A 22,180-nucleotide genomic window follows, 5' to 3' on the forward strand; every position below is an offset into this window, starting at 1 on the left:
TATATATATAGTTATATTAGTTAGTTATATCAGGTATATTAAAATTAATTAGCAAAACACTATTAATTGAATACAATAACACATTTAAAGGAGTAAAACAACCAACTACAAACCTGCAGTGTAGTAAAAAGATAAGGTTGACACATGTGTGAGCAACTTCACATTCATTTAGCGTAATAACAAAAAAAGATGCACTATTAGTACAAGGAAGAGGACGGTGGGTTGGCATGACAACAGGAGAAGATAAACGTGGGGGCTAGATTGGTAGTTAGCTTGCTTTTCACAAACCCAAAACTACACTACACAAACTTAACAAAAGACTTTTCAGCATAATTAACATTAGCCTTATCAATATGCAAATGCTCTTAAAACACTAAAAGTTGACTTTCCAACACGTTACTCCCGTAGATGTACCTCAGTCTTGTTTCAAGCTAACAGACTCTTAAGCGAACAACGTCGGTATGTCGACCGATCTTCAAAATAAAAGCTCAATACCGTGGCAGGAATTAAGGAAGTACCAAAATAAAGCTTAATGTGATCAAAAATAAAAATAAAGTGAAGCTTAATTAACAAGATGTTGAAGTTACTGAAATTAACACATACATATAAACATTTCACATGTGTTCTCGTTATATGTCACACTACTTGCTATATATATATATATATATATATATATATATATATATATATATATATATATATATATATATATATATATATATATATATATATATATATATATATATATATATATATATATATATAGCATGTTTATTTTAATTGAAAACCGATGCATCCCTTGCGTACAACCCAACGACGTACGATGCTACCAATCAGTATGACTACGCAACCACAGGGCCCTCTTTGGTGACAGTCGACGGTATGTATCACACGGTAAATATTTTACATGCTTAAACAAAACTACTTGATGCGCTGAAGAAAGTTAAACGTGAGAAGTAGAGAGTTTACCCCTATGAAACGTACAACATTGGTACCGTAAAGCAGCAATAGCTGTCGCGAATGCGCACGCGCTATAAAGTCAGCGGTACACACTTACCAGCCGTCCCAATGTAAACAATTGTTCATGATATAAGTCCATCCATCCTTTTCCTACCGCTTGTCCCGTTCAGGGTGGCAGGGGGGGTGCTGGAGCCTATCTCAGATGCATATAAGTCTAAGACTTCAATATTTGTAACAAATTAAACTGCGATTCCGTGTTTATGTATTGCTTTTATGTCGTATCACGCTTATTTGTATATTTTAATATGAATAAATTAATTAAATAATGAATAAAAGAGTGCGTTTGCACTTCAGCTGCTATATTATCTTATAAACACAACAGTGTACCCCATGAGCGCCATGGTAACCTAGCAACACAATTTACGACAGTCGTATTCCAGGGGTTCACTACGGGTGCCTCCAGGGTTTTGCACAGCATATTATATCATAGAATAGAAGACGTCAGTGCTTCATAAACGATTGTAATATAGAAATGTTTGTCAGGCTACTCAGTCTTGATCGGGAAATTTACCAACACCAACAAAATATAACAAAAAGAAGCAACTGCAGGAAAGTTTATTCATATTTCATAACATATTTGGTTTGCTTTTTTGTGTTTTGTTTGTTTTTACTCATTATTTGTCTTCCTCACAGCGTCCATAGACTTAACATGCACATGCGTCATGGCCAATTATACCCACCACCATGACTAGATTGCAGTCCTGTGGGAAACACTGCAGTTTTATTAGTGAAGCATTCGGCCAAAGGGTGACGTTTTCGGGTGAGCTCGTTTTTTAAGTGACAGTATATTATTATTATTACACTTGACACTAATTTGCTTTGTCACCTATGACACAAAAGCTATGATGTCGTTGTTTTCAAATATATTCGCATACTCTGTACTAAACTACAAAAGGGTAGGTTTTTTTGTACAAAAAATATTCTCTAATTTGTATGTACTGTATGTCGTATATTTTACTGCCGGTATTTAAAAATAAAAAAATAAAAAATGTATTTAAGACGTTTAACAGCAACACATACAGCAGTATTGAAATGTTCAGTCACTATTGAGGCAACTTCTCAAAGAATTGTGCCAAACTTGAGGAAAACATTTTTATATTATCTCCGAGTTAAAAGGCTACTGTTTATCTCCCAATAAATGGCATTTCAAACTTTAAAAAAAATAAAAAATAGAAATGTTTGTCAACATTATTATGCTCCAGGCAAAAAATGTTTTATATAAATGTCGATTTATGAAAGTAAGGCCTACATTTTCTAATTTGCTTAATGGTTTACAATTTATCAATCAAATCTTGGAGGATAATTAAGAGTCCACATTTTTGAGTACTTAAATTGCTATTTTTGTTAAAAACATTTAAAGTGATTTAGGTAGCCCCTTTTTGTCTTTTTAAATTTTGTATTTTTTTCATATTGTTTATTATATATTTTATTATCATTGATTGTTATTTAATACTCTATCTGTGTTTGCGTTTGTTTTCTTTCAGAATCAGAATCAGAATACATTTATTGTCATTGCATGGAAACAATGAAATTGAACAGCAATCCAGCTCAGTACTTTTAAAACTAACCTACATAAAATACTCTTAAGACAACAAACAATAATAAAACGTTTAAAAACATAATAAATTACCTGACATTCCTTGACATGTTTTACTGATGTCGTGATTTGCTCAACCTGATGTGTAGATTGTTGGTTATATTGAAAGTGCCTTGACTTTTGTGTGCATTATAAATGTATGTTTGTTTTTCAAAAATAAAAATAAAAATAATACATTTAAAAAAAGAAGATGTCAGTGCAGTTTCGTCATGTAGTAATTTGAAGAGATCCATTTTTGACTGTATTCAAATATTACATACATATAAAATATACTTAAATGCCAAGTGCACGCAAATTAAAATGTCTTTTGGCTGAAGACAACATGATAATGGTAATTTTTCAAACTTTGTTGGTAAAACATAATTTTAGTGAATTTTGTCATTATTTAAATCTATATATTGAACGCAAGCTATTATTTTGGAATGTATGTGTCTTAATATGTTGTGTTTGTGTCGTATAGGAGGTCCTCCTGATGTGGGCAAGATGCTGGGCGGGGAGGAGAAGGAGGAGGACCCTGATGCTGCAACGAAAGAGGAGGAGAGGCAGGAAGCGCTGAGGCAGCAGGAGGAGGAGAGGAAGGCCAAATATTCCAAGATGGAGGCCGAGAGGGAATCGATGAGACAAGGCATCAGGGATAAGGTACGACCATCATAAAAGTAAAAGTGCACTATCATAGTTGTTTTGTCACTTAAAGTACTTTGAGCACTAGAATGCAGTTCTCCTCATCTAAACGTTTTGATTATTTTTGGACGGCGTCCTCATTTTTGAAGTGAGCACTGCTTCTGAAGGCATCACGTATCGCCTGCCAGTTTTTTTTTCTTTTAAAGAAGCAACCTTGCCATGGAAGCAGATTATTGTCGAGCTATTTTTAATCGCTTCCTTTAATGCTTTTTCCAACTTACTGAGACTGTAGGATCATACTGTATATCAGCAGAGGGAGTGTGGAAATATTACAACTAAAGTCACCAATTAACATGCTGAAAGGCATAATTAACACACGTCAAATACAATTAGTGCATCTCGAGTGGATATTTGAATTGTTTAGGATCAATTACATATCCAAGATGGGGCAATTCAAAATATATCATTTATGTTTAATACACCGATAGCCTCAGAAAAAAACAGTCAGAAATCAAATGTATCTATAACAATCTCATTTTATTGCCACAGATTGAAATACAATTGAGATTAGGCAAACTCGACAAAATAAACCCAAGCCACAGTGCAATGTATGAATGTACAGTACAGGCCAAAAGTTTGGACACACCTTCTCATTCAGTGCAGTTTCTTTATTTGCATGACTATTTACATTGTAGATTGTCACTGAAGCCATCAAAACTATGAACGAACACATGTGGAGTTATGTACTTACCAAAAAAAAAAGGTGAAATAACTGAAAACATGTTTTATATTCTAGTTCCTTCAAATTAGCCACCCTTTGCGCTGATTACTTTTTCGCACACTCTTGGCATTCTCCCGATGAGCTTCAAGAGGTAGTCACCTGAAATGGTTCTCACTTCACAGGTGTGCTTAGAGTGTGCAAAGCCGTAATCTGAGCAAAGGGTGGCTATTTTGAAGAAACTAGAATATAAAACATGTTTTCAGTTATTTCACCTTTTTTTTGTTAAGTACATAACTCCACATGTGTTCATTCATAGTTTTGATGTGACAATCTACAATGAAAATAGTCATGAAAATGAAGAAAACGCATTGAATGAGAAGGCGTGTCCAAAATTTTGGCCTGTACTGTATGTCGATTGAGGTGATGGAATCCATTTTAAAATCATTTTTGTGGTTCCTCGTTGATGATGCCACCTTGTTGTTACACGCTGTAAAAAGTGCTCCACAAACACACCGTACTGACCTGAATATAGGACTATATTTTTTGTGCCCTATAAAAAATACGTTAATGTCAATGAGATGTTTGCCCGCAAACCAGCAGGTGGCGCTAAACGCCTTTTCAAACAAGTTGGAGTGCATTTTGCTCAATGCAGACTACAATGTGGCACTGCTGACAAACAAACAGATGAGTTATTAAGCATGCGGACGTCATAAAACTGTCGAGTAGCTCGAAAATATGATTATTTCGTTTTTGCAGTTTTTGTTTCACTCATTCTGAAATCACGATTAAAAAATGTTTTTTTTCTCAAAAAAATGTGTGCCGAGAAGCATAATTGTCTTATGTTCAGAGTCGTCTAGTACTCATGTCAACAGATAGATCACGGCCCCTTGTAAAACGTGAATAATTTACGCACTTGTAAAAATGCCCATTTTAAAGCCGGATAAGACCGTCATCTTTTGCCACACCACGTTTCAAAATTTGTGGCCCTATTTCATTTTTTTTTTTACCAGCCTTTATTACGTATTTTGCCCTAAATTTAGCATCTCTTAAGCATATATAAACTAAAAATATCAATTATACAGTAGTAATTTCCACACAAACGCTGTTCGGCATCGTGGCCTCTGATTGGCTCAGCCGCAGGAAACATTGTTTTTTTGGGAATAAATAAGTGACTGTGCATGGCCGCTCCTGGCAAATGAAACCAAATATGGAAATTTGCCATTATTTGGTGTCCAGGACAGTGATTCTCAAACGGTGGTACGCTGGCTCCATCTAGTGGTACGCCAAAGAATCACCTAATCAAATATTCAAAGACAGTGTTACTGTTCAAACTGTGTGTAATGTTACAGTGGCTAAAAAGAAAAAATATAGTTGTTAAATAAAACCTCTGCCTTGTTTTTAATGAATATTTAGCCCTACTAGGCTACTGTATTTCAATGTTACTGTACGGAGAGAGCCAAGTGTTTTCTGAGGTGGTACATAGTGGAAAAAAGTGTGAGAATCACTGGTCAAGGAATTACTTTTTTTTTTTTCTTATGCAATGCTCTGTCATTGACATTTTACATGCGCTTCTTCACACAAAACAGGAACCCCACGGACCCATGGGGCCTACACACACTGCGGGCCTGATGACTGTGTAGATGTTATTTCATGTCTAGAGGGCTCTCATAATGTTAAAAAACATATCTAGAAGGTCGTAAACTAGTATTTTTTATGCTTTAGTTAGAAAAATATTTGATTTATAATTGAAATTCATGCTTTGCGTAAATTAATTTACTAAAGTCAGGCCCGTAACCAATTAACAGCGATAAACGACTACTAACCAGTGATGACCTCAATCACTGTTTAGGTCTCCAAAAATATAGATTGTTAAATTTAGCTAACATTCAAAGATTAGCATCAACACGAATGGCCTATCGAATCCTAAATAACACTGCACCAGCGCCACTTAAGCACTTTGTCCAGTTTACATCTGCTGTGACAACTAGAAACACACGAGCCTCCACCAGGGGGCAGTGTAGCGTACCCAGATGTAAAACATCTTTTGCACAATCAGCCTTTTTATATAAAGCGATAAAGGAATGGAACGACCTTGTTTGGCATGTCAACTTAATGTGTATTATATTTATCCATGAGTGCATTTTTGTTGTAAATTGTGAGGTGTGTGTGTTAAAATCATGGTTGTTTTTACAAATGATGACAGATGTGAACAAGAGCATGCATTGTCTTTGTGTGATGATGTAAATAAGGTGTGGTTGTATTGTATAGTAAGTATGTTTCCATGAAAAAGCATTTTATGACTTTTTTCTTAATACTTTTGTATGATTTTATATTTATAATTTTATTGCATGATTTTTGTATCCCTTTAATTTAGGTAGCCAGGGACTGCAGATGGAAATTAGCTATTGAGCTATAATCGGGTACAGAACATATCTGTCTTTGAGCTTAATGTTTCTGTGCATTGTCCCTTCAAATAAAGACTAAACTAAACTAAACTTATAACGAAAGATAATCAATAGAACTGATGGAATCAAAGTCGCCAACCTGGTCGTCAGGTTACCGTGACAACCACGCTTTTGTCTCCATAACTTGAAAGCGGCAAGCAATGGTCCACAGCTATGCAGTCTGCTGGGCCCAAGGTCTATATAGGGCGCCACCCTCTTTCACATACGTTACATCGTTACTAATCAGTGGTGTTTCTCACCTTCTTTATCAAAGTGCTGCCACTGACAACTTTCTTTGGCCCCATGATGGCCTCTTTTGAAGCCGTACAAAAAAAGAAAAAAATCACACGAGTCACGTGTGGATTGTTTGAGCATCGATTTCGCTGAGATATGCAGGCAAACATGTTTGAATGATACAAAAAGTAAGGTATCAATGTACCACGGTTAAACCTCTATAATCAAACAAGTGGAAATTTTGAATAAGTAGCACAAAAATGCGTTCAAATGTCTATACTTTGATGCTCACTGAGCCGGGAGAAGCGATTAGTGTCCACCTAATAGTGAGGACGTCTTATTTTAAACAACCCTTTGTTTGGACGACATGGCAGCCATATTTGTTTAGCAATGTCTCCCATACTCACAGATATTGTTAGGAATCTTTGGGCACTACACGATTCGATTCTTGGGGGTAACGATTCGATTCAGAATCGATTCTCGATTCAAAACGATTCTTGATTCAAAATCAATGCAGTTCTGTGATAAACTACATTCCTCCATTAAATATCAATCAAAGTTTATTCATATTTCCCTTAATCACAAGTGTCTCAAAGGGCTGCACAAGCCACAACGACATCTTTGCCACAGATCCCACATACACACTAAAAAATGTTGGGTTAAAAAATAACCCAATTTTAACCCAACTGCTGGTTCAGAAAAGGACGGACCCCTTATTTGAGTTATTTTAACTCAACATTTTGGGTAAATTTTTGCAACCCAACTTTTGCGTTGAATTATTCAACCAAAAAGTTGAGTTATGACAACTTAATGTTGGGTTATTCCCAACCAAACTATTGGGTTGAATTATTTAACCCAAAAGTTGAGTTATGCTAACTCAATGTTGGTTGATTCATAACCCAACTATTGGGTGGAATTAATTTAACACAAAAGCTGAGGTATGCTCACTACAATGTTGGGTTATTTCAAACCCAACTACTGGGTTGCGCAATTTAGCGCTCCTTGACCCAATAGTTGGTTAAAAATGATCAATTTTACTGCTGGTTTGTACTACTCCTTCCCAACTACTGATCAAAATTATTTTATTCCATTAAAATATACTAAAAAGCAAGATATGAGTGACCTTTTTTTTTTTTTTTTACAAGAATTGCCTTGATTCCCAGGCGTGGCCAACGCTGCTTCCCTCACCTCCCAGGGGGTGATCAAGGGTGATGGGTCAAATGCAGAGAATACTTTTGCCACAACTAGTGTGTGTGTGACAATCATTGGTACTTTAACTTTAACTTAACTTTGTATGGTCATAGTAGTTCTATACAGCATGCTCAAATATTTTCATGTACATAAGATGTGTGATTGTAAATCATGTTCATGAGGTTAATCCTTAATAAAATTCACTTCAAGAAAAAAGTACCTTTTTAATTCAAACAAAAGCCTTTTACCCAAAAATGCGTTACTCATTGAACCACAACCCAAAAATGGTTCATAGTTTTGAAAACCCAGAAAATTAGTTAAAATAATACCCTTATAACCCAAAAAATGGATTGCTTTTCATAAAAATAACTCCGAAATTTAACCCAACACTCGCAACTCATAAATTGGGTTATCAAAATAACCCAGCATTTTTTAGTGTGCAGACAAACAGCTCTGAATTTGTTTAATACAATTTTACAATTATTTTCACAGCCCTACTCATAACCCTCCATGCTTTTTATCAACAGTATGGCTTGAAAAAGCGCGAGGAGGCGGAGGCTGAGGCAGCGGCGGCGGCGGAGGAGACCGCGGCGGGCAGCTTGACCCGACCCAAGAAGGCGGTGCCGACCGGCTGCGGTGACGAAGAGGAGGAGGAGAGCATCATGGACACAGTGATGAAATACCTGCCAGGTCCGCTGCAGGACATGCTAAAGAAGTAGTCAGTAAGTCGTTCACAGGTTGGCTTCAATCCCAAACCGGCGCCAGATTAGCATTGTATAGTTTCAAATTTGGTTTATTTAGCATTGTGTGGAAATGCAGCAGTCCGGCTATATGCCATATGGCGTCACCGGCCAGGTGCGCCAAAGCGAATGGTCTTCACTTCTTCTCTGACTACTCCCTTGAAGAGCTTGAAGCAACAACATAATGTCCTCCTTCACCTCGCTGTTCACTTTAATTGTACATAAACAAATCTATTACGAGCCTCAAGCCGGGCCAAACAATCACATCCAAAATATACTGAATCCATTTATTATACTGTGTCTCTCCAAATAGAAAATGTGATCACTTGATAAGCCATATTTAAAAAATAAAAAAAAGATTTAATACAATGTCTGTGTGCTCCTAAAGCTATTGTTGTGTCTCTCAACTTTTTTGCACAGTGTTACACGTTCTCTGTGAAAAGTGTCGTCTTTCTCCCCGCCTTCTAAGTGTTTGTGTGCGTAGAAAATGTTTATTGTATCGGAACTTCTTATGTCTTGCATGCCATTTTGTCTTGACAAGTTGTGTGACCCATGTAAACCTTTTTAACCCTCTTCTTTGTTATGCAAAAAATATTAAGGCAATAACTCCTCAGTTTGTGTGTTTTCTCATGTCAATATAACCTCGAATAATGATGCTAATACGTATAAAGCATTTAGGATACTTCATTTGCAAGGGTTTCTTTTTGGTTGGGAAAAAAAAAGCTTTAAAAGTATACAGTTTATAACAACAAATTATTATCATTTTTCAACAGGGTGAGAAGAGTGATAGACTTTTTCTTGTTAATTGTGATTTTGTTTCACGTCTTATTTATGGTTAGAAGCGACCATATGTGATCATGAAATAAAAGTATTTCACTGAGATTTTATTTATTGTAGTATGGGTGTGAAAACGGCCGCCGAGGCGACATAGACCTTCATGAGCAATAAGGAATTATTATGTATGTTTCTGCCTGATAAATCAATAAAAATCTAATATCTTGTTCACACCAGTAATGTTATCATTTTTCTCTGTGATGTTGGCTGATGTGTAAGTAACACCAAACCCCGAGCTAAATGGTATATACAAATGTCCTTCCTGTTTTGCTTTCAGGCTCTTTTTGAACATAAAAAATAGAGATGTCGATAAATGCCGATAAATGCTTTAAAACGTAATATCAGAAATGATCGGTATCGGGTTTTTTTGTTTTTGTTTTTTAATTAAATCAACATAAAAAACACAAGATACACTTACAATTAGTGCACCAACCCAAAAAACCTCCCTCCCCCATTTACACTCATTCACACAAAAGGGTTGTTTCTTTGTGTTATTAATATTCTGGTTCCTACATCATACATCAATATATATCAATACAGTCTGCAAGGGATACAGTCCCTAAGCACACATGATTGTGCGTGCTGCTGGTCCACTAATAGTACTAACCTTTAACAGTTAATTTGACTCATTTTCATTAATTACTAGTTTCTATGTAACTGTTTTTATATTGTTTTACTTTCTTTTTTATTCAAGAAAATGTTTTTCATTTATTTATCTTATTGTATTATTATTTTTAGAAAGGACCTTATCTTCACCATACCTGGTTGTCCAAATTAGGCATAATAATGTGTTAATTCCACGACTGTATATATCGGTATCGGTTGATATCGGTAATTAAGAGTTGGACAATATCGGAATATCGGATATTGGCAAAAAGCCATTAACCGACATCCCTAATAAAAAATAAAACAAATTGTGGCTTCTCTTTCCAGGTCATGGCAGTTTTACACAAACATACACTACCGTTCAAAAGTTTGGGGTCACCCAAACAATTTTGTGGAATAGCCTTCATTTCTAAGAACAGGAATAGACTGTCGAGTTTCAGATGAAAGTTCTCTTTTTCTGGCCATTTTGAGCGTTTAATTGACCCCACAAATGTGATGCTCCAGAAACTCAATCTGCTCAAAGGAAGGTCAGTTTTGTAGCTTCTGTAACGAGCTGAACTGTTTTCAGATGTGTGAACATGATTGCACAAGGGTTTTCTAATCATCAATTAGCCTTCTGAGCCAATGAACAAACACATTGTACCATTAGAACACTGGAGTGAAAGTTGCTGGAAATGGGCCTCTATACACCTATGTAGATATTGCACCAAAAACCAGACATTTGCAGCTAGAATAGTCATTTACCACATTAGCAATGTATAGAGTGTATTTCTTTAAAGTTAAGACTAGTTTAAAGTTATCTTCATTGAAAAGTACAGTGCTTTTCCTTCAAAAATAAGGACATTTCAATGTGACCCCAAACTTTTGAACGGTAGTGTAGTTAAAAAAGAAAATGCCATCAGTGCTTGGCCAACTATTCAAACACACTATTTTTTACAAGACCACCTTAGATAAATGTTTTTTATTATGGAATTATTAGTATTCCTTTAAAACCTATAAGGAAGATTAAAAGCACACTTCTAGGAGTTAAAAATAAGAAAAATAATTCAAATTGTAAATAATCATTAGTATAATTTAGGGTGGGAATGTACTATATACTATACTATATATACTACAGCTAAAATATTATAGTAACAAATAAAAATAACTCATTGGTTAGATATTAGAAACATGAAAATGAGAAATCATTTTGGTATCATTTGGAAAAAAATAGGAACATATTATTTAAATTAAACACACACAAACATAGACTTTTGCAAAAGCCCTCTTGTACTTAATAGTAATGTTATTATCCATAGTGTTATTAATGTTACTGTACAATGATACAATTTGTATAATACATATGAATTATATATTAAATAATGTTGTTCATTATATAGATCATAAGAGTATGAGAGAATATTCTGATGTACTTCGTAGGCGGGGCTTCTTTCATGTGGGTGGAGCTTCTGTAACACTGTGGCTGGGCAAGCCAGATAGTACTTATTACGTAGTTCGCAGTCTACGCTAAACGCTTATTAATAAATATGTTCGTATCCCACTTTCATGATTTTTCCATGCAAAAAGGCCATACTTCTACAAGTTTAACATGAGAAGTGGAACATTACCTCCGACGTTGACAACATCCGTACCGTAAAGCAGTGATAGCTGTCGCGAAAAGCACATGCTCTATAAAGTCAGCGGAACACACTTATCGGCGGTGTCAGTGAGAACAATTTTACATGATACAATACTTAAAATATTTCTAACAAAAAACACAACGGGGTGCCAACCGTGCAATGCACAACCATGCCCATCAGGCGTCGTAGAAACACGGCAACACAGTTTACGACAGTCGTATTCCATGCCTTCACTACGGGTGCCTCCGGGGTTCAAAACTAATTATTTCACAGAAGACGTCAGTAGTTCATCGTGTAGCAATTCGAATAGGTCTATTTTAAACTGGATGCAATATACTGTATTCAAATGTTAAATCAATACAATTATACGTATTCAAGTGCAAGCACATTGAAATGTTAATTAACTGCAGAAAACATGATACTTTTTCAAACTTTATTAAACATAATTATAGTGGATGTTGTCATTATTTAAATAAAATAAAAAATCAATGCATACTATTTTCTGGAATGTTGGTGTACATGTGAAAATAATTGCAAAAAACATGCATTAAATGTGTTATTATTACTATTATTGTTATTATTAATATATCAAGTAATAGTGTTATCACCTTTTTGATTGATTGATTGAGACTTTTATTAGTAGGTTGCACAGTGAAGTACATATTCCGTACAATTGACCACTAAATGGTACCACCGGAATAAGTTTTTCATCTTGTTTAAGTCGGGGTCCACTTAAATTGATTCATGATACAGATATATACTATCATATATACTATCATCATAATACAGTCATCACACAAGATAATCACAATGAATTATTTACATTATTTACAATCAGGGGTGTGGAGGGGGGGGGGGTAGGATATGGACATCAAGTAGTGGACATAGAGAGAGAGAGAGAGAGAGAGAGAGAGAGAGAGAGAGAGAGAGAGAGAGAGAGAGAGAGAGAGAGAGAGAGAGAGAGAGAGAGAGAGAGAGAGAGAGAAAGTATCTGCATTTGATTGTTTACATTTGATTATTAGCAATCCTGGAAGGGTGTTAGTTTAGGGTTGTAGCTGCCTGGAGGTGAACTTTTATTGCGGTTTTGAAGGAGGATAGAGATGCCCTTTCTTTTATACCTGTTGGGAGCGCATTCCACATTGATGTGGCATAGAAAGAGAATGAGTTAAGACCTTTGTTAGTTCGGAATCTGGGTTTAATGTGGTTAGTGGAGCTCCCCCTGGTGTTGTGGTTATGCCGGTCATTTACATTAAGGAAGTAGTTTGACATGTACTTCGGTATCAGGGAGGTGTAGCAGATTTTATAGACTAGGCTCAGTGCAAGTTGTTTAACTCTGTCCTCCACCTTGAGCCAGCCCACTTTAGAGAAGTGGGTAGGAGTGAGGTGTGATCTGGGGTGGAGGTCTAGAAGCAACCTGACTAGCTTGTTCTGAGATGTTTGGAGTTTAGATTTGAGGGTTTTGGAGGTGCTAGGGTACCAGGAGGTGCATGCGTAATCGAAAAAGGGTTGAACGAGACTTCCCGCCAGAATCCTCAAGGTGCTTTTGTTGACCAGAGAGGAGATTCTGTAGAGAAATCTCGTTCGTTGGTTAACCTTTTTGATTACTTTCGTTGCCATTTTATCACAGGAAAGGTTAGCCTCTAGAATGGAACCTAGGTAGGTGACCTCATCTTTCCTGGTGATAACAATGTCACCCACTTTTATGGTGAGGTCGTTGACTTTCTTAAGGTTGATGTGGGACCCAAACAGGATGGATTCTGTTTTACCCAAGGGTATGGATAGCTTGTTGTCAGCGAGCCAGGTGCAAGTTCTACAGAGCTCAGCACTGAGGATTTTCTCCACCTGTGACTTGTCCTTGCCGGATACCAGCAGGGCAGAGTCATCCGCAAACAAAAACAATTCACAGTCGCATGCCGATGACATGTCGTTTATGTATATTAGGAAAAGTAAAGGTCCCAATATACTGCCTTGGGGGACTCCACAGCTCACCGAGAGGGGGGGCACACGGTGCCGTTCACCTCTACCACCTGCTCCCTCCCCTCCAAGTAAGATTGCATCCAGCTCCATGAGTTTTTGTTAAATCCGATTGCTCTGAGCTTATCCAACAGTATATAGCGTAGTTAACGGTGTCAAAGGCCTTCTGAAGGTCCAGCATGACCATGCCGCAGTATTTGCCCGCGTCCACCTCATGTTTGATGTGGTCGGTCAGATAGAGAAGGCATGTGTCAGTGGAGTGGTTAGTTCTGAAGCCGGATTGGAATTTGTACATGAGTTTATTAGTGGCAAGGTAACTATCGACCTGTTCATAAACTATTTTCTCCATTACTTTCGAAATGGACCTGAGAATAGAAACAGGTCGGTAGTTGCCAGGTTCCAATTTGCTTCCTTTTTTAAAGAGGGGAGTTACTCTTGCTATCTTAAAATATTTTGGTACTTGGCCTTGTGTAATTGATAGGTTTATTATGTGCGTGATGATCGGGGCAATGATGGAGGCAGAGTCCCTGAGGAATCTGGAGGGAATATTATCAAGGCCGGTGGCCTTGTTAGGGTGGAGCGCGCTCAATTTTTTAAACACCTCATCAGCTGTGACCATTTCTAATTTGAAATCATCGTTGGATACTCCTAGCTTTCTGTAGAAGGCTTTAATGTGTTCTACACCAAAGCGACCAGAGTGGTGGGACAGCTTGTTGACAAGAGTTGCGGCTATGCTGGTGAAAAAGATGTTAAGTCTGCTAGCTACCTCCATTTTGTCTGTAATGAGGGAGTCACCCTCCTTGATGCTGATGTTGGTGAGTCTTGTTTTAAGTTTCTGGCTGCAACCAGGAAGCTGGTTGTTGAGAATTTTCCAAAACTCACGTGGCTTATTTGTGTTTTCCTCTATTTTGTCGTTAATGTAATTTTTTTTAAAGGATTTAGTCATGTTGGTTGACTTATTTCTTAATTTATTGCATTGCTTTTTGAGAGTTGAAAGGAGTGGTTTGAGGTAACCACAAGGCCACCTACTCAGTGGCCTTGTGGTTAGAGTGTCCGCCCTGAGATCGGTAGGTTTTTAGTTCAAACCCCGGCCGAGTCATACCAAAGACTACAAAAATGGGACCCATTGCCTCTCTGCTTGACACTCAGCATCGAGGGTTGAAATTGGGGGTTAAATTACCAAAAATGATTCCCAGCTGCTGCTCACTGCTCCCGTCACCTCCCAGGGGGTGAACAAGGGGATGGGTCAAATGCAGTGTGTGTGTGACAATCATTGGTACTTTACTTTATCTTTATTAGTATAATAGTAAAACATGCATACTTTTTAAGACTACCGCTATTATGATTAATTCCATCCATCCACTTTCTACCGCTTGTCCCTTTCGGGGTGGCAGGGGGTGCTGGAGCCTATCTCAGCTGCATTCGGGCGGAAGGCGGGGTACACCCTGGACAAGTCGCCACCTCATCGCACCACTCAGTGTAATTGAGTCTCATATAAAGTGTGTTCAGCAGCATTGATACCAAGAACATATCATAATACAGCAAAACATTGTTGTAATCAAGTCCTATGATGCAATAAATAGGATGCAGGTAGGAAGAATATGCGGAAAGTGTCACTCAGTTAAATGTTTGCATCCATAGTTAACATTTGTGCAGCAGTCTTTAAAAATCACAGAAACCACTTTTGTTTGAACCTCTAAAGGCCTTAGTGTACCAATTTAAACTATTTTGTTGAATAGTTTAAAAGTGTTCCATTAGCAGCTATTAGCTATTGTGATTTGCAGCTGTTTCCCCCTCCTTATTCTAATACAAACGCTGGTGGCAGATGTTATATAATTGCATTAGTGCTTGTTATCTATTTAGGTATCAAAGCCACTGTTTGGTTGAAACAGAAGAACAATTGGGGATAATACCTGCAGTATCAGTGCAATCAAAGACTTCAAATGTCTAAAGGGTCCAATTAAAACTAAAGTAAAGCTGCTTCAAAAGCTGAACTTCATCTGTTAAAATCTTAGCTCAATAACGTGAATCTTCCTGATCAGAAGTCCATTTTTGCGGGGCCATCGCATTTTAAATGGGAATAAGCGGTAGAAAATGGATGGATGGATGTTTGTAAGGTGAAGTATATTGAAAAAGGATCTGCGTGAAAGTGTATAGAGGAACTCTGTTCTGCATAAAAAGATACATCTCAGGCAGGGGGTTAGACTTAAAAATAAATCCTGGACGATGTCATCTGACTAAAGAAATACTATTTTCGTGTACTATTTTAATGTGATGTTTTAATTATAAGTTATTTGGAAAAGTTGAAAGTGACCGGACGCAGGCAGTGGTGGTGGGTGGAGGAGGAAGCAAAATGTGTTAGTATTTAGCGCGCAAGTGGATAAAACAAACATCAGCATTTAGGAACTAAAATGAGGTGAACGAAGATAAGTAAAACACACGACTCTGTTGGAGCGTCAGAGAACGTTATACTTAAATTCAAATTTGAGCTATCTCAATATTTACATTGAAAAATATAAAATATATACAAATATATAGTCTCCAGCGACCCCCCCGCTTCCCCAAAAGGGACAATGGATGGATGGATGTTGATGTTGATTTATGTGGGGGGGGGGGGGGGGCAGCACGGTGGTACAGGGGTTAGTGCATGTGCCTCACAATACGAAGGTCCTGAGTAGTCCTGAGTTCAATCCCGGGCCCGGGATCTTTCTGTGTGGAGTTTGCATGTTCTCCCCGTGACTGCGTGGGTTCCCTCCGGGTACTCCGGCTTCCTCCCACCTCCAAAGACATGCACCTGGGGATAGGTTGATTGGCAACACTAAATGGTCCCTAGTGTGTGAATGTTGTCTGTCTATCTGTGTTGGAACTGTGATGAGGTGGCGACTTGTCCAGGGTGTACCCCGCCTTCCGCCCTAATGCAACTGAGATAGGCTCCAGCACCCCGAAAGGGACAAGCGGTAGGAAATGGATGGATGGATGAATTTATGTGGGAATTTAGCGCCCCCCTGTGTTGTGTGGACACTCCTACGGCAGTCCATGTTGAGTTCAGAAAATAAGTGTCTTAGTAAATAGTAGAATGTTTGTTTTTGTGTTTTAAAATTGTTATTTTTTGTTGCTATCTATTCCATGTCGAACATATAAATAAAGCCATTTTAACACATTTAGTTGATCATGATTATGTTTTTACATTAGAAACTAATTTCAAACTTAATAGTGGTAAGAAATAATTTCAAACAAACTATTACTTTTGAGGAGTCGTTTGAGAGCTGTATGAGTCGACTCTTTTCGGATGGCGAACCTACAGGTTTATTATGTCTGCTTATTATATTGCTAATGTAGCCGAGTATTCTGGGTTCGCATATTATGTGTACTAATATAATATAATAATAAAATAATAAATGGGAGTCATAAGAGCAGGTCCGGTCTCCACCACTTCTTTAATGTTCACTCTCCTTTTTCTCTCCCTCCACACCTTCTTCCACAACCACCTTTATAGACCTCTTACGTCACAGCCCTACGGCAACTCTGGAGGGACAAAACTCCTCCTTACCTAACATTATCTGGTAATTTGGGACATCCTGAAAAGTTTGTTACATACGTCCCCCCCTCAATTAGAAACGTCCCCGTTTCGTCACAAACAAACAAGGGGAAATAGAACAGAGAACAAAAATCACAATCTTAATGCACCAACAAATCAACAATATTTTAACTGATCCACAAAGTATTGCATAAGATAGCACCCTGGCCCCTCAAAACATGCAAAAACGTGCAGATGTGAAGGAGGTCGGTCCAATCGCCCACTGCGAGATAGTTCAGTTGTGCGCAGGAGGTCGCCCCAGTCGCCCCCTGCGAGATAGTTCGATTGTGACGCGCCATCATGCCATCAGACTTGGGGTTATAGGCAGTGAAGGAATCAATAAAGTACCATCTGGTGGTGCTGGCAGAGTCTCTGGAAGGGACAACCACCCCGGGACCCCTCCCCCCCCCACATGGGACTTACGGGCCACTCCAAAATGTCCACGACCACCCTCCTGAGGGGCCGACAAACCTGTGACCACCCCATGGGAACTTCTGGGCCACTCCAGAATATCCATGGTTACCCTCTGGAAGGGGGCAACAATTCTGGGACCCGCCCACGGGGACTTATGGGCAACTCCAGAATGTCCATGGCCACCCTCTGGAGGGGCCGACAAATCTGGGACCCACCCACGGGGACTTCAAGGGCACCGGCGGGTCCGACACGCTCCGCACTGCTCACACCACCGTCGGATGTCTCCCAGCATGAAGGGCCAGCAGCAAGACCGCCGGGAACGCCTCCGTAACCAGCCGGCTCACATCCGCAGCACACACCTCCAAGCTCTCCACCAGAGCACGCACATGCGCCGATAGGCTGGCCCAGAAGCGGTCCATCAATTGTCTATGTCCAGCTGAGAAATTCTGTCACCGTCGCCGGGGAAGGGAGCTGTTAAGTCCATTTTTGACATTCATGCCGTGTGAGTGTCTGTCAATCAGCGTCTTGCCGAGCTTAAAAGTGTCGTCGTCACCACACCACGTGTCCGAAAAACAGCCAGGAAGCTTAGCAGCTAACTATACACGTGCAGCTAACTGAAAACTCACGAGTCCCGTGTAACACTTTCTTCTTTTCTTTTTTTTTCAACACAGCAGTTAAAATCCCACCGCTGCCACCAATGTAGCCGAGTATTCTGGGTTCGCATATTATGTGTACTAATATAATATAATAATAAAATAATAAATGGGAGTCATAAGAGCAGGTCCGGTCTCCACCACTTCTTTAATGTTCACTCTCCTTTTTCTCTCCCTCCACACCTTCTTCCACAACCACCTTTATAGACCTCTTACGTCACAGCCCTACGGCAACTCTGGAGGGACAAAACTCCTCCTTACCTAACATTATCTGGTAATTTGGGACATCCTGAAAAGTTTGTTACACTAACAACAAATCATACGACTATTTAAGTATGTTAACAAATACAGATGATTATAAGTGGCATTAAAACATCCATACATGCTATATAATACGTCTATTTTGAAATAAAAAGAAAAAAGCAAATTAAACCGATGCCTATTGGGTGTAGGCAAATTCCCAGAATCCTTTGCGTCCAACCCACCAAATAGTAAAATAGGGCTCGGAGTTAAGCGGCTAAAGTGTGGTGATTTAATGTGACACGGCGTTGACTGGGAATGTGAATGGATAACATCAGCGTTTGTTAGGTAAATAAAGTGTGCCACCGTGTGTTAACTTGTTGTGGCCGGAAATGACGTCAGCCAAAGTACAAGACCACGTTAGATCACTCTTGTTTCTCTTCAGATCGCATAAATCTTTCGCCTTTTACTAAAGATTTCCGTGGGGAGGAACAACAAGAGTATAACTCAATTTTTTGATGCTCTGCGAAAGCGGGGCTTCCTAAATATGTGAAAAACAAATCTAATATAGATCTTATTAACGTCCCCATTAAGGTCGTATTCGAGCACATACGGAACAGTACGATTGGGATTATACTCGCGTAATGATAACATTGTTGGATGCCCTGAAAAAGTTTGACCTTAGATGTAGAGTTTACCCCTATGAAATATGCAGTATCGTAAAGCAGTGATAGCTGTCGCGGATGCACATGCTCTGTAAAGTCAGCAGTACACGCTGGTCAGCTGTCCCAGTGTGAGCAATTTGACATGATACAAGACTTAAAAATAAACACAACGGGGTACCTACTGTGCAATGTACAACCATGTGCATCAGGGGTCATTGTAACCCGGCAACACAGTTTACGACAGTCGTATTCCAAGTCTTCACTACGGGTGCCTCCAGGGCTCACAAAGCCAATAATGTCACATAAGACGCCAGTAGTTTCACCGTGCAGGACTTTGAAGAGGTAAAATATTACACACATATAATAAATATAAATATGTTTAAATGTCAAGGGCAAGCAAATAAAAATATATTTTGACGAGAAGAGAGAATGTGAATTTTTCAAACCTAATTTACTTTCCATCCATCCATTTTTTACCACTTGTCCCTTTCGGGGTCGCTGGAGCCTATCTAAGCTGCATGTTTAAATATAATTCTAGTGGATGTTGCCATTATTTAATAAAAAATAAATGTTAACTATTTTTTAGAATGTTGGCGTGAATGTAAAAATAATTGTGAAAAATATAAAACATATACATTAAATAAGTTGGAATTATTACTATTAATATCATTAATATTTGAAGTCGCAGTGTTATTCGTTTAAAATAATAAAAACTGCATACCTTTTAAGACTTTACCACTATTATTAAAGTGTAAAAAAATGCAGTTGCTCTCTAATAATGTCACTCAAAATGCAACATTATCTGTGCAAAGCGTATATCCACTAGACCAGTAGTCCCCAACCACAGGTCCGCGGCCCGGTACCGGTCCGTGGATCGATTGGTACTGGGCCGTACAAGAAATAAAAAATTAAAAGAAAAAAATATATATTTTTTTATTTTTTATTTTTATTAAATCAACATAAAAAACACGAGATACACTTACAATTAGTGCACCAACCCAAAATACCTCCCTCCCCCATTTACACTCATTCATACTCATTCGCACAAAAGGGTTGTTTCTTTCTGTTATTAATATTTCCGTCCGTAAGCACACATGATTGTATTATTTTAAGACAAAAAATAAAAAAAAAATACCATATCCACCCCCGGTCCCCCCGCCCCCGCCACCCGCCCGGTCAAGCGTTGTCCGCAGTTACAAAAAGGTTGGGGACCACTGCACTAGACCACATTAGAAAGTGTAGCCAATATCATGTTCGGTGTAGATTTGAAACCTGCAGTTCTTAAATTAGCCACACGGTGGAACTGTTTCTCATATAAAGTGCGTTCTGCAGCATTGAAGCAAATAATTATAATAAAACAAAACTGTGGATATTTCATTGTATTTCAAAAACCAAACCAACAATTAGAACTATTCAAAAACCCCTCTAAGTAAGTCCCATAATGCTATACATAGAATGAGAATATGTGGAAACACAAAGGCTGCAAATGTCACTTTGTTAAATAAATGTTTACATCATTAAATAACATTTGTTCAGCAGTCACACTTTTGTTGTTTTTTTTAAATCACAAGTACCACATTTGTGTTAAACAGGATTTTTGTCCTTTTATTTTGTTGAATAATTGTAATATTACCTCTTCTTCCTTCCTGGATTGCAGCTGCTTTCCCCTCCTTATCTTAATAAAGATGCTGTCAGATGCTGAGCAGTTAGTGCTGATGTCATCTTCTTAGTTATCAAAGACACTGTTCGATGAAAAAGAAGAACAATTGAAGATCAAACCTGCAGCATCCGTGCAATCAAACCCTTGAAAGGTCCGAAGGGTCCAATTAAAACTAAAATAAAATTGTTTCAAAAGGTGAACTTCATCTATTAAAACTTTCGCTCAATAGTGTGAATCTTCCTGATCAGAATTCCATGTTTGTGTGAAGTTCATCTGCCGGCCATCACATTTTAAAGATCATGTTTGTAAAATTAAGTATATTAAAAAATACCTGCATTAAAGTGTAGAGGAACTCTGTTCTGCATAAATGATATCAACACTATAGAAATATATATATATATATATATATATATATATATATATATATATATATATATATATATATATATATATATATATATATATATATTGAGCCATTTTGGCAAGTTTAACAAATTAAAGAAAGTAATGGGAGCCACAAAAAAAAAATTAAAATTTAAAGTGAAAAACTCCGCATACAAAGCTTAAATGCTGTGTGCTATGTTAACCAGGGGTCTCTGACACACGCACCGGCACGCACTTTAATGTGGACATTTGATGTTAGTGCAGCCCGCGAGTTTTGAATAATTGATTGGCGCTTGATAGCAAGTGCCCCTGGCTGCAGCCCGCAGATCGAGGAGGGGCTTATTTTCCCTCAATGTGGGCGGGTCTCAACGTTGAGCCCGCGGGCTCTATCTGGTGGCGGAGATCCGGCAGCACACATTCTCAAACGTCAATAAAGCTACTTTTAACTTGTCAAATGTATTTTTTTTACCATGAAAAAACAATAAAATATATATATATATATAAACCATAGTATGAAAAAAGGTTCATGTATTTGATAGACTTAGACATTCCTACTTTTAACTTGTCAAATGTATCTGCCATCTTTTTTGTAGTTTTATTCCTTATTTATTATCTTCATTATTTTCTGTATTGATCCTACACTATTATTGTGTTTTTTTTTGTTACTTCTGATATGGCCTTGCCACGGTTTATTTGCTTATTTATTTATTTATTTTTTGTGTCTTTTTATTTTGTATTGTTTTACATCTGATCAACTTCTGTGACTTTCCTTTTCTTTTTTAAGTGTGAACGGTGGAGAGGTCCTCGAGAGGTGATCTTGGGATCACTTCCTGAGGATCCTTGATGCCGAGGAATGTTCATCCACTATGGTCTGGATAGCCTGTAGCTGATCCTGAGCCAGAGCGGGATGGATGGATATATATATATATATATACAATATCTGGGTATCTTTTCTAATACTGTTTATACTGTAAACCTTGAATTGT

General features: G+C 37.9%; 1 protein-coding gene and 1 non-coding gene across 3 annotated transcripts in view; both read left to right on the forward strand.

The window, feature by feature from the left end:
* The window catches only part of cplx2a (complexin 2a), a 42,433-nt gene extending 32,862 nt beyond the window's left edge, over nucleotides 1–9,571 (forward strand). For both annotated transcript variants that reach the window (XM_062033522.1, XM_062033523.1), the window contains exons 3-4: nucleotides 3,078–3,256; nucleotides 8,356–9,571. In XM_062033522.1, coding sequence (XP_061889506.1) covers nucleotides 3,078–3,256; nucleotides 8,356–8,547 — 371 coding nt within the window. In that variant the 3' untranslated portion in view covers nucleotides 8,548–9,571. The remainder of the gene's footprint in view (nucleotides 1–3,077; nucleotides 3,257–8,355) is intronic.
* Nucleotides 9,572–18,910: 9,339 nt separating this feature from the next.
* Nucleotides 18,911–19,024, forward strand: LOC133640044 (U5 spliceosomal RNA). Its single transcript, XR_009823951.1, has one exon. It is a non-coding gene; the product is annotated as a U5 spliceosomal RNA (small nuclear RNA).
* The last annotated feature ends 3,156 nt before the right edge of the window (nucleotides 19,025–22,180 follow it).

The sequence above is a fragment of the Entelurus aequoreus genome, linkage group LG22, assembly GCF_033978785.1.
Source record: "Entelurus aequoreus isolate RoL-2023_Sb linkage group LG22, RoL_Eaeq_v1.1, whole genome shotgun sequence".
Lineage (NCBI taxonomy): Eukaryota > Metazoa > Chordata > Actinopteri > Syngnathiformes > Syngnathidae > Entelurus > Entelurus aequoreus.